The 16,732-nt window shown below is 40.5% G+C and overlaps 1 protein-coding gene and 1 long non-coding RNA gene across 3 annotated transcripts; one reads left to right on the top strand and one right to left on the bottom strand.

Moving 5' to 3' along the window:
* Window positions 1-712: 712 nt before the first annotated feature.
* Window positions 713-2,050, bottom strand: LOC121689755. Of its 2 annotated transcripts, XR_006024860.1 has the most exons (4): window positions 1,894-2,050; window positions 1,723-1,788; window positions 1,553-1,624; window positions 713-1,446 (listed from the first exon to the last, which is right to left on the bottom strand). It is a non-coding gene; the product is annotated as an uncharacterized LOC121689755 (long non-coding RNA). The 2 variants fall into 2 exon arrangements; XR_006024859.1 differs by having other exon boundaries at window positions 713-1,624.
* Window positions 2,051-2,483: 433 nt separating this feature from the next.
* LOC121689749 (E3 ubiquitin-protein ligase TRIM21-like) lies at window positions 2,484-10,811 on the top strand. The gene is made up of 4 exons (XM_042069843.1): window positions 2,484-2,602; window positions 2,693-3,109; window positions 9,266-9,301; window positions 10,235-10,811. Exons 1-4 carry the CDS (start codon window positions 2,524-2,526, stop codon window positions 10,786-10,788), a joined length of 1,086 nt encoding a protein of 361 aa, XP_041925777.1. The 5' UTR covers window positions 2,484-2,523; the 3' UTR covers window positions 10,789-10,811.
* Window positions 10,812-16,732: the final 5,921 nt, after the last annotated feature.

Below are 16,732 nucleotides of genomic sequence, written 5' to 3' on the forward strand. Positions count from 1 at the left end.
AGAGGTCATCATACTGTACACGCCTACTACCTTCCCCTTGCTCTCTGGGGCTGAAGCACATGGGTGGATAGGACCCAAGCGCAAGACTCCACCAGGAAGAATTACGGACAAACACACTTTATTATTACCTACAAAACTTAACATTTACAGACGTACTTACATAAAGGACTGAATAGACAAAACAGAGAGACGCTCCGACAAAAGACAGAGAAACAGGGGGGGTAGAAATACACAGACCAATTAACAGAAAGACAGAGGACTGGACGAAACGAGACAATAACAGGGAACAGGTGGAAGCAGAAATGGAGGGAAAACTAACAAGACAGGAATCACAGACCAAATAAGGGAAAAGGGGTGGAGACAGTCACATGACAGCAGACAGGTAAACACAGAGGACATGACAGAAAACAATACACAGAATGGCCACCACGGTGGCACAAAGTCAACAGTCCAGGTCAGATCCTTACAGATGAGGAATATCTCAGTACATTAATTTTTTTTTAAGACCAAAATTAACCTTTGTCATGTTCCTGTCGATGTTAAAAAGTGATTTCTGCCTCATTGCACCCTGTGATGTGTCGATTAATATTGGAATAACTGCATGTTTTCATGCGTGGCATGGTGGCTTTAGTGTGCACTGTGGTTTGCATGTCATAAAAAATAGAGCCCATAGTTTTAATTCACATTTAAGACATATGTAGCAAAGTGCTTGGTTGCCATATATAAACTACCAGAGCAGGCTATTCAAGTAAATGAACATAGAGGCTGTCTCAGTCAATAAATAGTTTATTTGTTTGTAGTCCTTGTCTTATCATTTTCTTAGAAAGTTTCTTGGTTTTTTTCTTTAAAAAGAGAGAGAGTACAGAATACACATAACAATAACAAAGGAAAATACACACAGCCAACATAAAGACAAAAATACCATAAACAGACACAAATGCCCCCAACTCTTAAGTAATATGGGCCCACACCCACCCACTACATCTCAGGTCAGACCGCAACCTCTATAGAATCAAGCTGGGAAGTGATGGACTAAGCTATAAGTCACACAAGGTTACTTCGAACTACACACCCTTCTATCTAAGGAAGTAATTTCATCACACGAGGATACACAGCAATTGTCAACCCACACTAACAGGTGCTCACACAAAGCAGGCTACTACACAGGTTTGGCTGATTAGATGAAGTTCAGTAGGCCGCAGGCCGTAGATGGACAAAGAGAGAAGCACGGGGCAAAATATATAAGACATTAAGAAAACCCAAAACAAACCAAAAAAGAACAGACAAAGCGCCTGCCCGTACGAAGACGCACGCGCACACACCCACACACAGACACGATATCAACAACCCCAAACTAAAAGAAAAACATGACTGGCTACGATACTAGAACTCAAACAAAACACGGAGAAAACAGTGGTCAGAACCCCTTGCCCACAATTCGAAGGCCTGTAGGGGGAAAACGTTTAGTTTAAAAGGCTTCAATAAACCATCACGCTATAATAAGTCACCGTGACACTTGCACATCACGGACAACATATATACATAGGCCTACCTTAAAAAGTCAATGACCGGTCATCACAAGAGGTGAGCCGAGGTAGGAGGGGGGACAGGCTTTCGGCATACTCTAGTGAAACAAACTAATGTTAACAAACAGTCAGGATCTTTACTATGTCGGAGCTCGCTACAGCATTAAGTTATTATAAACAAGGGAGACACCATTACCTTGCACAGCTGGCGATGAATGCTAACGCTACTGGCTGCCACCCAGAGTTTGTCTGAAGCGATTCACTAAAAAAAACAACAAGCACGCATGACTTAAGAACACTAGCCGAGGGCAACATGGTTCCTTCGTAGTTGATAACCACATGCAGCATAACAAAAGCCTTTACATACCGCTCAACGACCGATGTACCGCTAGCAATTCCAGCCTTCCGACGCCGGCAACACGTTACAAACAAATGACGCCGGAAGACCGTGTTTTAAACAGGAAGACATTTGTTGCTCATTGTCAGTCCCACCCCCAGATGCACACAATCCGCCTGGCAGCTGTGAAAAGTTCACCCGACTACACATATAGCAGAAGATGTGACAGAGGATTCTGTAGGCCACATTACATTTTCAGAAAATCATTTCAGAATGAAAGCAATGTCAGGGCAGCCGTGGCCTACTGGTTAGCACTTCGGACCTGTAACTGGAGGGTTGCCGTATGCTGTATGTTATCTAAAATTAAATTTGCCAAATCAAACATTGTTTTTACTCATCATGAGACATGGTGTAAAAAGGCTGCACAGTTATTTTAGCTTTTCCTTTACTGTACACCACACTTGTGACTTCCTCTTTAGATATTTGACATGCACTGTAGCACAGTTAAACACTCACTCTTTACTGGTCCAGACCAGCAGGTTCACACTCCACACACTGACCAGATAGCAGAGAGAACCAAACATGTCTGATGACATTTATGAAGATCCAGATTTGTCCAATATTAATACAAGACCCAGTGACAATACAGAAAATATATATATGAATGCATTTCCGAAAAGGTCTCAACAAAGACTGAAGCACAGCGAGATCCAGGATCGTTCTGCGTGTCGTAATCATGGTAATTATACATTACATTATTCTGCAAGTCCCTTTACTGTATATTCTATTGTTCTACGCAAAGTATTCTCATATGTGATGTTCTCCTCAGGTCCCTACAAGCTGGCTGTGGTGTTTCTTGGGCTGCTGTGTGTTCTCCTTTTGGCTGTCATCATCATAGGGCTGTTCATCAAAACTGAGGAGACAAGACAGCTACAGCTTAGGTACAACAACCTGACTGAAGAGAAGGAACAGTTACAGCTTAGGTACAACAACCTGACTGAAGAGAAAGACCAGTTAGATATCCTTAATAACCTGAATAGAGAAAATGAACAGCTACAACTTAGGTACAACAACCTGGCTGAAGAGAAATACCAGTTAGAGACCCTTAATAACAACTTGATTAGAGAGAAGGAACAGTCACAGTCAAGAAACACCATGTTGAACACTGAGAAATCTCTGCTAGAAACCAACATCAGTGCCATTGTTGGTGAGCGAGACGAACTACAGTCACGTCTTTGCAAACTCGGTAAGTGCAATTTCCATGTTAAAGCTTAAAGCCAGCCAAGCGGACCGTCGTCTGACCCCAAGCCACACACTGCATGCATGAAAACATACACTGACATGGGACTTGGGCATCACAATAGGTGAGGGTACCCATAAATAAATCTACTTTGATAACAGAGAATATTTTTTGCAAGGTTTTCTCCGACAGAAATTCATTTTGTGTGGATTATCCAGAAATGACAGCCTTTTGTAGAGACAACTTTCTAAGCTCAGCCCATTGTTTTTCATTCCATCATCAGTGCATATGGCTCTGATAGAGACTAGCTAGCCAGTGGAGCTCAAGCTAATGTACTGGGTCTGCTTTGTGGTAGGGTTAGTGAGTGGTGGCACTTTCACGTCCTGTCTCATCTGCTCACTAGTTGCCATTGAGTCAATGTTGACTAAAATGCTGCAAATTCCCAAGATGAACGCACTAGTGTTTCTCAAACTGTGGTCCGCAAGCTATCCCAAGTGGTCCGCCAGCAGACGTGGTAAAATATAATACAGATGAGATGGTTGCAATATTGAACCAATTTGTAAGTAAATTTAAACAGTTCTGCAACACTGCAGATGTAAGCTACGCCAGTTTAAATCACATGAATCCTCTGACACAATAAGCAAGGTGCAAAGACAATAACAACAAGTTTGTTCAGTGAGATCTATTGTGTAATATACTGTTGAAGTAGGTCTACTGTTGTTTTCTTTTTAACTAGGTGGTCCGTTATTTTTTACTGGTTAAGTGGTCCTTGGTCTGAAAAAGTTTGAGAAACACTGCACTAGAGCGTAAGAACCTACAACTGTAACTGCGCTGCGCTGCACTTGGGCAACCGCCCTCAACCTACTTCCCTAAGGAGCATACTACACCCGACAATAAGGTTCAGAGGCCCACGATACAACTTTAACAGAATTTATTCAAGTTGAACGGTTAAAAGAGTCTCTAAAAACAAGGCCGTCGTCTTTGGCCACGGTCGTCTCTGAGCCTGGCTTAGTCGAAGTTCTCCCCACTCTCCCCTACTCAATGGATGCCACGACCTGGCCGGCAAGGTCCCCTCGACTGGTGAGCAGGTGATGGGATGTTCTAGGCTCGCTTCCCCATACTTCAGTTGGCCGCTCGGTCTGTCACAGCCCTGTCAACAGGGCCTGGGGATTCCACTGCAGACGTGGGGCACACAGAAAAAACAACACACAAAAGCACAAGTGAGGTCACACAGCGATCGTTACAAAAAGTGTTAGCAGGCAGTTGACTCAGCAGTAGCAGGCAGGCGCAGCAGGAGGGTGCGATGCCCGGTAGGGTGCACGCCAGGGGAAAGGCATGCTGGACGGTGGGGCTACACTGGTTTCAGACTGCAGTTCTAACATTTTCAGACTTTTCAATTCATCATGGTCCATTGTGTTGCTTCGTTCAATGGCTAATGTCATGTTGGTCAAAATGCACTAACTGGTTCCCTGCCCCATAAAACAAATTGCCTTTATTTCATTGCTTGTGTCATTACATGCAAATGTGTTGAACTAGCCGTCATAGATGTCTTGTCATAGTCTGTCTAACATATATGAATATGTGACCTGACAGACAGGAAAATCAGAATGTATAAAAAGATGTACAGTGGTGCACAGCTCTGACCGAGGGGTGTTTTACTATTTGTAATTTTTCATTTGCACAATGCTGTAAAAGCCTTTGTTTACTTTATACTGTCACAATGTCTTTTAAACATATCCACTATCTTGCAATCAACCCCCTCCACTCAATAATGTGTAACTGTAGTTTTGAAATAGAAAATAGTGCTGCCTTGCGCATTGTTCATTAAAAAATACTTACAGAGTAAACTGTCATATTGAGAAAACAGTTTGACTATCTTGACATAAACTATGGCATCATGACTTGTCATTTGGATTGTACTGACTATTTCAATGACATAAATATCTGCTTTTGAGCCATAAACTAAGCATTTTGAGCAAGATAAGCACTTTTGTGGTGCAGTTTGCACTAATTGTTTTGAGAAATGCACTAACTGTTGTGCAAATGTTCAGTTGAGTGGCACCCGAGATTGCAATCACCCGAGATTGCAATCACTAATCACTATTATTAAGGCCTGGCGAGTTCTTCACTCTTGTGGAGATTCATCTGCAGATTCCTGTCTCTCAGTGGAAGTGTCAGTCATATACAGCCAACAATCTATACGGAGACTGTGAAGTCTGCATATGGGAAGGCCAGGTTGTGTGACGTTAGAAGAAGCCATGTGAGTCCGTAGCAGGACCCAAGGATAAGACAGTTGAGAGCTTAACTGATTCCACTGTATTGGATGTCTAAGGACCGTCAAAATGTTGGCAACTATGGAAAACATCTGACGGGAAAGTGCAGAACTTTATGGGATAGTAAGATGCATTAGATTTATAAATATTGCAGAAAATACAAGTAATACAATATTATAAATATATATATATATAAATATTCATGACTCATACCAGAAGGTACAGTATATGAACGGTAAATGAAGGGACAGTACAGTATGTGAGATAAAACCAAAAGGTTTAAGTACGGTATACTGTAAGCAATAAATGAAAGAACCGAGAAGGGAAATGGGAAGGAGAGAGAGAGCCAAAGAGAGTGAAAGAATAGAGGAGCAGGAGACCCAAGGATCTCCATGCTCAGAAGAGCAGTAGCAGGAGAAGTAGAGACCAAACAGATCTTTGGTTTTATACCCTGGAACCCATTTCTGCATTTGCATCCCTTGAGGCCCTAAAATAACACTCCACCGCCATTAATCCAGCAGAGATTACATGGGACTAGTTGGGCTGTGCATGTATGGAATTTATTTCAGATTGTAATGAAACCATCAGACTGTTAACCCAAATGAGAATCAATTAAAGACCAAACATGAATATGTTACGTTAATACACAGTATAACTGCATAAACTAGAAATACCACTCATCTTGAATGTCTCTGTGACGCTGGTGAGGGGCTGAGCCAGATGATGAAAGGACGCAGGAGATGCAATTAGCAGCACTGTGACCAGGCCTTGGATGCCTGATATAATCAGTCCATAGAGGCAAACAGCTCAGGTTGGGAGGTTGTGGTGTGACTTGCCTTTTGGCCACTCAGGCAAATGATGACATTGTCCATTTATTTGGATGTCATAATTCTTAGAGTGAATGTTGCCTTACAGATGTAATTTATGATGCCACCCCTTCCAGACAGAAGCAGAGACAATAATTTGAAAACAAAGAGTCTACTGACATAGACTGTTGTCAGAAAATGTCCTTGACGTGATATGAAGAAAGAAAAAGAGGCTTTTAATTCAGAAAAAAAACACATAGCAAATAAGCAGAATAAGGAAAATGTAAATAAAGGATCACAGATGTTATGCTCAAAACAGGGTCAAGTTATGTATTGTACCGTTTTTGATTATATTGTAAAGACTTTTAGTTCAGTGAAGCTCTCCAGTGACAGTGTTTCAATATTGATGGACCCTGATTCTGTTTAGTCCTTTTCAATGTCATTGTTTTGGGTCAGTGCCAAATGTCCACTCCTTGGGCGTAATGGACATGGGGACTCAGGAACATGTCTCATTTCTGATTACTTAAATCTGTCCCCACCACTTTGTTGATATTAATTACGTATACATTTTAAATTGCGACCTGATCAAGGCACACATACTATAGATTCACAGCTTGTTTGCATTGCTCAGAGTTCTTCTGACACAGACATCATGTGACACGTGCACAACCCGCGCTATCCAACGGTGCTCGTTGCTGTGATTAACAGTTTGCAAAATCTAATGGACATATTTACATTCTGATTCTTTCCTCTTTGCCTTCGCGTGTGTGAAAGTGGAAGTGGATCACTGAAGTTAAAGCTCTGAATCAGTCTCCAATTTTTTGCAAGCTCTGTATTCCCTCATTTTTTTTATTAATGTGTTATCTGAAATATGTCTCTATTTTGAGAAGTTGCCAGTTTGAGCACTAGCTTCACACCTCCATGCCAGAGATACCAGTGGGTGTCTGTAGGGTTGAGAGACTCTGACAAAAGAATATGACAGCACAGGTCTGCTTTAAAACAGTTGTTGCCTACAACATGCGTTAACCAGGACTTGAGGCCACAACTAAAAAATAGCGACAGAAAAAGCCAACACGCAGACTCTCAGTATGTGTTACCATTTCAGGTCACAAAAGTGATGATTCCAGTTACTGATACAATATTGATACAGCCACACAATATATTACAGTAAACATAGAAAAGTAGCTCATATATAAAACATTTTAAGTATATGTATATATTAACACACTGCTACTGCATGTACTATAAAAGTGGACTGTCACGGCCTTGCCTGGCTCCTCCACCTGTGTCTGTATGCTGGGTCTGGGCGCAGGTGTATGAAGTCGCACTAATTACTTCCTGGTCTGGGCCTTTAAAAACTCTTCAGAGAAGACCGGGTTGTCGGCTGCCGCCGCTCCGTCTCTCCCGCACCATTTAGGTGTTTTGTTTTGCTTATTCACCGCAACGCATTATGATTGCCCAGATAGCAAAATCAGATTGGCAGATAGCGGACCGCTGGTGGTATGCCGCCGTTGGCGTGCCACTTGTGGTTCACCGTTGGACCACCATCTCTTTAAATTTAACTTGTCATGAATATTAAGAAAAGTTAATAAAATTATATATGGAGTGTAACTGAACAAATGAAAAAAGATTTTAGACCAATAGTGTAATGACCAATAGCAAAATATTGGGCAATTTGTCTGCAACCCACCAGCGGACCGCCAGAGAACCGATGAGCAAAATGCGCCAGCTATGCCCCCAATAGACCGACAGTGGTCCGCCAGCCTCTTGCTATCTGGGTGCTTACACTTTTATTTCTAAATCCATCTCCGCTACTGACTTTACTTAACCCATTCTGTTAAGTACGATTCATTTAATAAATCTAACACATATATCGTTACTCTGCGTGTGGCCTTCCCTACTCTACTTTGCTCTGAGCCAGGATTGTAACAGGACATAGGCTATACTGTAAACATGTACAGTGAATATTCAATTTACTTCAACAGACTTTTTCCAAATGGGCACACAAAAACAATTCTATTTAAAGGAGAAATCCAGCAGATTTTCACATAAAATTTCACATAAAATAAGGCACAGTGACCCAAAATTCAAAATTTAGATTTTGGTATCAATGGACAGAGGACACCATGAATAACATCCTGGTCAAAGTCATATTTTGAATTGTTGTTAAGATACGGCATTTTGAATTATGGCCTTCAGCCATCTTTTTCCAATTGAAGAGAAAATCGTATTGGAAGTTACAGGTTACAGGCAGGTACAGGTAGGATTTACCCACTTAATAATTTTTATTAATTTAAACATAATAAAACATAATAATTTTTCACACCCGGCAATATAGGCCTAGATTCTCCCACAAACCTCCCTGAAAACACTAACTGTGCCAAATAGTGTGAAAGGCTCCAGCTGCAAATGCAGATGCAACAGCCCTCCAGCCACTGGGTGTCCAGAAGGAAGAGGAGGGGCTCAAACATGTGGCCTGTGTGGCTGATGACATCTTTCTCTACGTTATCAGTTACAAGTGAACACTTTTTTAAAAAGTTACGTCTTTGGGTATTTTAGCCTTTATCAGATAAGACTGTGGAGAAAAAAATATTTTCAACAAAAGTAACTTTGACTTGTTGATTTCTGAATGTGTAAAAAGTCTTGCCAAAAACCACTTGCCAAAAGGCACATTGCTTTGCATTAAATAAAAAAAAAGCCTTTAATTTTGGGCTTACGTTATATGACAATGTGTCTTCTTCAAAGTGCAAAGTTAAACATTAGCTCACAGGTGCTATTAAGGTTGGCATTCTCTATCTAGCAACCAAAAGAACCAAATAATGGTTTGATATAAATAAAGGCTTTTTCAAATTTAAAGGAGAAATCCAGCGATTTTTCACATAGATCTCTGATTCTCAAAGTCACTGAGTTCTGTCCTCACCACTTTCTAAATCAAACCTATGCCCCTGGTCCACTGCACTTGAAAAACACTCTTTCAGCATCTTTTTATTTGCTTTGCACTTTGTCCTCTCTCTAATCCAACTATCTCAATCAAATACAAGATATGTCTTTGACTTCATGAATTTATTCTTATTTATTCACAGAATCACATGACATGAAGAGGATTAAAAGTCATGCAGGTATTTTTTTAAATCTCATTTTGTGTTGTTGACTCATGAAACATACTTTGTTCTCTTCTGTTAAGAAACTAAATATGTTGCATGTATTAGATTCTTCAAAATAGCCTCCATTTACCTACATGACTGCTTTGTGTACTATTGGCATCATCATAACCAGCTTCATGAAACAGTCACCTGGAATGCTTCTCGATTAACACGAGTGAACGAAAAGCAGTTAACAAGTACTCAACATGTATGGGAACTTCATCAGGACTGAGGGAAAACCAATCCCAGTGTCTAACTAAGGTGGTTGAGAGAATGCCAAGAGTGTGCAATGCCGTCATCATAAGGTTGGCTGCTTTGAAGAGCCTAAAATATAAAAGATGTTGTTTTGTTTCCTCTTTTTTGTTTAATACATAACTCCACACGTGCCAATTCATAGTTTCAGTTTTGTTCTACAATGTTAAAATAATCAGAAAAAGAAAGACCCATAAAAGTGTAGGTGTTTACAAACTTTTGACAGGTAGTGTACCGGTATATGCTGTGGGTGAATTGTCCTTGTGATTGGGCTATTTTCTATGAGCAGAGTCCACCTGTGCTATCACTCTGTTCTGAACAGAAGACACAGACAGACACATCCGTCTTTGTGAATGACAGATAACTTGTCTTGGCACTAGAGATCACTGAAGGTATTAAACCATCAGGTACCAAACTAACTGTGTCTACCTAGTGACCTTGGGTTTATCAAACTAAGAGGCTCACAGCAACAGAATGTGTCTTTAATAGCACACATCAGGACTGATTATGGTAATGAGGAACCTGTAAAGGCTACAGGATTAGTCACCATATTACACCTGTCACAGACATTTTCTATAAAACATTTCTCATAGCATATATCATTGTGTTTCAGACAAAATACATTTCTTCAGCTGTCATATCTTTTTTCTGTTTTAGTGGATGTGACTCTGGATACTGACACAGCACATGCCTCTCTCATCCTGTCTGCTGATAGGAAACAAGTGGCAAATGGCGACACTCAACAATCTGTCCCTGACAGCCACAAAAGGTTCGGTCCTGTTATATGTGTCTTGGGAAAACAGGGCTTTTCCTCTGGTAAATTCTACTATGAGGTTCAGGTCGAGGGGAAGCCTGATTGGACGTTAGGAGTGGCCAGAGAGTCCATTACCAGGAAGGGAAATATAACTCTGAGCCCTGAGAATGGATACTGGACAATATGGCTGCGTAATGGGACTGAGTATGAGGCACTAGCTGATCCCTCTGTTCCCCTCTCCCTGAAAGAGAAGCCCCAGAGGGTGGGGGTGTTTGTGGATTATGAGGCAGGTCTGGTCTCCTTTTATGATGCAGACTGTTGGTACCATCTCTACTCTTATGCTAATGTTAAGTTCACTGAGAAACTTTACCCATTCTTCTATCCTGGTCTTAATGATGGAGGTAAGAACTCCTCTCCTCTTATCATCTCCTCAGTTTCTATTTGCCCCATCAGTTAATGTATAATGATGGTGGATGCTTTATTAAAGTCAGACTCCATATTTTTTTTACATGCCTAAAACTCTTCACTGCTTGTATTTGCTTATTTACATGATTGTACAATGATTATTTGACACAACTCATTCCCAGTGACCTGGGTACTAAGGGTTGTACAGAGTAGCCTACTCAAGTGCTTGGGTATTCGAGTATCAACATCAGTGCTTGAGATCTTGTTAACCACACAATGTTAGACAATTATAGAGTGTGTGTCTGTGTTTTCTTTTAGACCATGATTGATAATCAGTAGTCTTTTTACAGTAATATATAGACTGCAACAGTTTTGCTTGCTTGTATACTCAAATCATAGACTGTATAAATATAAATGATTCTTGATCTTTTAGCACAACCTCTGCATTTTGTGCAATGTTATTTCCAAATTATGTTCAACATACAGGTGTGTGATACAATGAAAGTCTTTCTTTTTAAGTTTCCCACTTCAGAAAATGCAGCAATTTATGAAGTGTCCAGCACCAAGGCCATTTATGTGAGTTTAAAATGAACCTCAGAGTGTTGTTTGACACTAAAGCCATGACCCAAAGCATCAGATTCAGACAGTCCTTAAGTTTTATGAATAGCCACACCAACCGTGCAAAGAATACATTGTAATAGTTCACTTGTTAAGTGGTTGGGTGGCACGATCTGCGTTTGTGTCTTGTGCATTGACAGCATTTCGATCGTCTGCCAGTGAGGCATCCACGCTTGTTACAGCGCCCACTGCTCCATCATTCAGATCAAACATAACATACTGCTTGATTGAATTTCATATTGATGCACTCTTTAAAACGTCAATGAACTTTCAGATAAATTAGCAATTCCATTTTTTTTGTGGAAAAAGAGTTTTAAAGGTGCCATGTGTAAGAATTGAGGTAAAAATATCCAAAAAATGAGCTACACGCATCAAAAGAGTGAGAAGAAATAAGGGTGATGTCATTAAAAAAATGACAATGGTATAGTGCTGAAGAGATATCAAACTGAATTAGCATGCTAAATCACTAGCCACAGCCCGACAAGTGTCATAATACCAGTTTCAGCCATGGGAGGCAGTATGCGGGTAACATAACCGCCAGCCAAACTGCAATACACATGTCTCGGTTGTTACTCTAGGGTAGACCAACTCACTTTCTGAAAGTATACTGCCCCATCTTTTATGGAATGTGGAGAATGAATTGATTTTTTGGCAGACATTACACACGTCACCTTTAAATCAGAGAGAAATAACGTCAGAGACAGAGGATGTTACATTTTCAGAAAATAATTTAAAAATAAAAGCAACGTCATTACTGTACAGTCCCAGACAGTGGCGTAACAATCCAATGGTGAGCCCAGGCGCAAGTGCGCTCCGCGGGCCCCATATCTACATCCTTTAGCCCAGGATGAATTAGCTCTGATACATGCAATACACATTAAGGGTGACTTCAATTGTTTATGCAAAGGGCCTGAGGCACCGAAGTAGTTTAGTAGTTACAGATTACAATTCCAAATAAAAAAACACGACTACATAGGATCCATTACATGTGAAAACATTAAAAAATAATTTTATTAACAGCCTGCAGGCCAGGGTAATCTAATATTACTGCATTAACATCAACTCGCATGGAATTATGGGAACACTCAATGCGCCTTTTCAACCCTCTGCTGAAACTGCAAGCGTAGATTGCTTGCTTATAAACTCGCACTGCGCAGAAACAAAACTTAATGTAGCCTAACTTATTTAACCGTCCAGAAACCAAATAAAATCATTCATATGCATACAATCCTCAATATGCGTGAATTAGGCCATTAGAAAAAGGCCATCTTACGAGCCTATCGTTGTGCAAAATCGTCAACGATGTGAAAGATGAGAAAGAAAGATACTCTGGCGAAACAGTATGACGACAAGATGGTAATTTGATTTAGCCGTTTTTATTTGATAGTTTGATTCTTAATGGTGAAGTTCTAAAAAAAAAAAAAGGAGGCAGGGCGGGGGTAGCGACAGGCCCCGGGAGGTCACGGGCCCTGGTGCGACTGCACTTGCTGCACCTAGTTACGCCACTGGTCCCAGGGGCCGGTTCCCCGATAACGCTCACTCTTAGCGCGCTAAGAAGACTCAAAAGATATATTTTTCCAAAGTTGTTTATGTTCCTAAGTGTATTCCCCGATGTGTCCCTTAGGAACACGCTGCCTCTTACGTTCGACGTTACAAAGGCACTGTCCCAAGTGAAGGTGCTGAATTAGTTGGCATCGATTGCTCAGGAATCGATTTTCTACTTCACGCGAAGGTGCATGACGGCGTTAAGAAAGACAACACGTTCTATGCAAATAAAACATTCCTCAAATGATTCGAGTAACATTTATTTTAACATAGTTTAAGTTATCCGTAAAATATAAACTATTAACTAAATTATCAAATTGGCAGTAATATGTTGACACGATATGTTATGACGGGTAGACTAACCGGGTATCCCTCGGTAATCATCCACCCTCCTTATCCCGTTGTGCCACTTGTGCCGCTTCTTGATGGGTTTAACGACTTCTAAAAATTATGTAATACACTTTTATATTAATGGTAAGGTACCTTACAATTAGAATTGATTGGCAAGCAGCTGCAGTTAGGCCTACTTCTGTTTAATGCGGTATTGATTGCCATTGGTTAATGTTTTCAATAAAAAGCAACCTATCGACAATGAACAGAGAGAGAGTTAGATAGCCTACAGTAGGCTATGGTGGGGAAGCAACGTAAAAAAAGGGCACCAAGCTTCTCGTCAGAGGAACTTGACATTTTGCTGGACGTGGTGAGCTTGCACAAGGTGACACTGTTTTCCAGCTTTCGGAATAACTTGTGCAACAGCAACAAAAAAAGAGCTATGGAGCAACATGGACTACACGGCTCCGCGGCCGGCGCCGTTTTTGATTCAATACAAGGACACGTTGGATCGCTGCCATAGGCAGTGTTTATACCGGATCTGTGTTTGCATATTTAATACGTTTCCTACACGTGTCGTTGCTTTTACCTTACGCATGTTATGTATCCGCCAGCTGCCTGCCTGCAGTTTACTTCCAAAACTCCAAAGCTGCTTGCTGTCAGATTTGGTTCCGAGGGCACAAGTTCAGTGTATCAACAACACTCAATAACAGTTTATGTGATGTGTTAATCAATTAAATTCCCAACAATTTCACAACAGCTAGTTCTGGAGTAGGCCATTCAACTAGCCCGCTTGCTTACGACGAGACTCAGGCTGCGCAGTCGGCACCCGCTTCCTTATTTGGGTTTTGGGTTGCCAGGTTTTAGCCTATGACAAAATGGTTGAAATTGAAACTAAGTGATCGTGTATGTGTAGGGTGTATTTCATACACAATCTGGCAACCTGAATGGATCAATGATTTTAAAATGAAGTTTGATGGCCATGCAAATTACGGGAGTTTTCCGGGAGAAATAACAAAACGAGAGGGTGCTGGGAGATGACCTTGAAATACGGGAGAAACCCAGGAAAACCGGGAGTGTTGACAGGTATGTTCTAAAGACTGCTGCACAGTGGCAGCGACTAGCGCCTTGAGAGCTCAAACAACGCTAAGGGCTTCTACATACTCGACGCACCCGACCGGTAGCGCGCATGGACTGTATATATAGAACTGGACAGTGTGCCGTCTGTTAAGAGTGATGCGAGCGTTAGTCCAGAGCCCCCTGGTGGCTGGCTGCAGTACAATGTGTAACTCCGCCCATCCCCATGTATTTCAATGGCCAAGTAGCCAACTTTCCGTGTCACTTTTCTCATCTAAAACTATTTTTGTATCAACAACTTTTTATTCGATAATTTGTTATGTTATATTAACAAATCTAAAAAGGGCGTGTTTACACATATGATTGACAGCTGGCTGGCTGCAGACAAGACGCTTTGTCTATTATGTTTTACCGTCTAGGCTGCAGACACTACCACGTCATCGCTCACTTATTTTAACGACACCTGATTTCGACACATAATCTAACCTAAATAAGTGTTGCTGTTATTATCATCAGGCTATATCTTATCACAGTTTGACTAAATACATATTGATAGTCATACATTGTGTAGTTGTTTGTAAGAGACATCGTTGTTAGTTGTGACAGATTCTTTGTGAAAAAAGATATGCTGTTCTTTCGTAGATGCTAAGTATATTAGCTCATAGCATGCTACATCATGCTAGTATTAGCTAGTTGATAGGTAATGTAAAAGGGCTCTGCTATATTGATCCGAAGTGACATTAGCCATAGTCACCATCATTTACAGTCCTACTTGTTTCAAATGGTTTAACGTAACCAGTGATTTCCGCCATCATCGTTGCAACTTCATTTGAATACACTTTGTCACTGGAGAAGGCGATGTTAAGTTCCATTAACGTTAACTCTTGCTTAGTTTTGCGAATGGCAATAAACGCCACCTAGCCTGCTAGGTCGTCAACCTCGGTATGCCCATTTATGAATCAGCCCGACAAATAACGTTACTTGTGTTTTAGTGAACACATTATTGGACCATAGCTTAACGTGAGGAGGGATTCAAAGTTACAAATGGCCAATTTGCTTAGTATGCTCAGAACAGCGGTATCTGAAAATGCGTTAAGGTATCGTTGTTACCTGCGATTGCACTGCTGGAGAAGCATTTTGCATTGGTATGATTTGATCAGGTCTTGCCAGTGATGTGTAAATCCTCCCGTAGACGTACATCATTTCAAAATAATACGTCTAAATTGAAAACTGTGACAACTCATTGATAGGCTCTCTCAATATGTCTGTAATCGTATGCCTCTACCACAGGCTTGCTAGTCTTTCACCAGAGAGGGTGCTCCATTATAAATCAAAAATGTAATATTGCAGCCTTCATGTCAGCTGTAAAAATATGAGAACATGGACCTACTATCAGGATACTCTGTAAAATTTTTACACATAATCAGGAAGCTACTTTGCTGTTCAGTGTGTGATGTGTTTAAAGTGGTACTACGTTTAAAGAAACATTTTTATTCTTTGTTTCAAGTGCATAAGAAAATACCACATTATGATGATGATGGTTATGGTTACCCTTAACAAATACAAAACAATATAATACTTAAAACAGTCAATCAATAGCCTAATGAAATAAACAATGAAAATGAAGGGGGAAAGCAATAATAAATAATAATGCCCATTCAATCAATAATATAATAACAATAACATGGTAAGACTACATTAAGGAGAATATCAATAATAAACAATGTCAAATTAATCAACAGCCTATAATGAAAATAAAACAGTACTACTGCATACAAACCATAATGTATAAGAAGTTCTTAAAAGACCAAAAACTATCACAAGAACGAAGAGCACTGGGCAACTCATTCCACCAACATGGAACCACTGAGGAAAAGTCTTGAATTTGACCTAGCGTTTAAGACTGGTTGACACAACAGACACTCATCAGAAGACCGCAGTGGGCGGTTGGGGATGTATATCTTGATCATTGAATTAAAATAACAAGGAGCAGATCCAGTCAGTGTCCTATAGGCCAAAGTGAGAGATTTAAATTTAATTCTGGCTACTGTAGGGAGCCAATGGAGAGTAACTAGGAGAGGAGTTACGATGTGTCCTCTTTGGCTGATAGAAGACCAGTCATGTTGCAGCATTCTGAATGATATATCACACAAAAGAAATTAAAAAAAAAAACATTCAATATTGATTCAGTATCAACCAATAATTATTCTGATATTAATATTCTTGTAACGTCTACATCTTTGTGTAGGCTACAGTTAAATACTAAGCAATGGCCTCTGACTTAAATACCAAGGCAGTTAAATGACCGCGGTATGGTATAGTCTACGTGATACACAGGACTACACAGTAAACCCATTTAAAAAGCATCATTATCTCCCATTTAAAATAGGCAAGGATACGTATTTAATAACATTTGGGGTTGCCAC

Source organism: Alosa sapidissima, chromosome 18 (assembly GCF_018492685.1).
Source record: "Alosa sapidissima isolate fAloSap1 chromosome 18, fAloSap1.pri, whole genome shotgun sequence".
In the NCBI taxonomy this organism is placed as follows: Eukaryota; Metazoa; Chordata; class Actinopteri; order Clupeiformes; family Clupeidae; genus Alosa; species Alosa sapidissima.

Bases quoted from the DNA above. Each gene is read 5' to 3' on its own strand.
- LOC121689749 (XM_042069843.1), top strand. From the start codon at position 2,524: ATGAATGCATTTCCGAAAAGGTCTCAACAAAGACTGAAGCACAGCGAG. The intron at 2,603-2,692 runs GTAATTATACAT...TGTTCTCCTCAG, and splicing joins TTCTGCGTGTCGTAATCATG to GTCCCTACAAGCTGGCTGTG. The intron at 9,302-10,234 runs GTATTTTTTTAA...TTTCTGTTTTAG, and splicing joins GAGGATTAAAAGTCATGCAG to TGGATGTGACTCTGGATACT.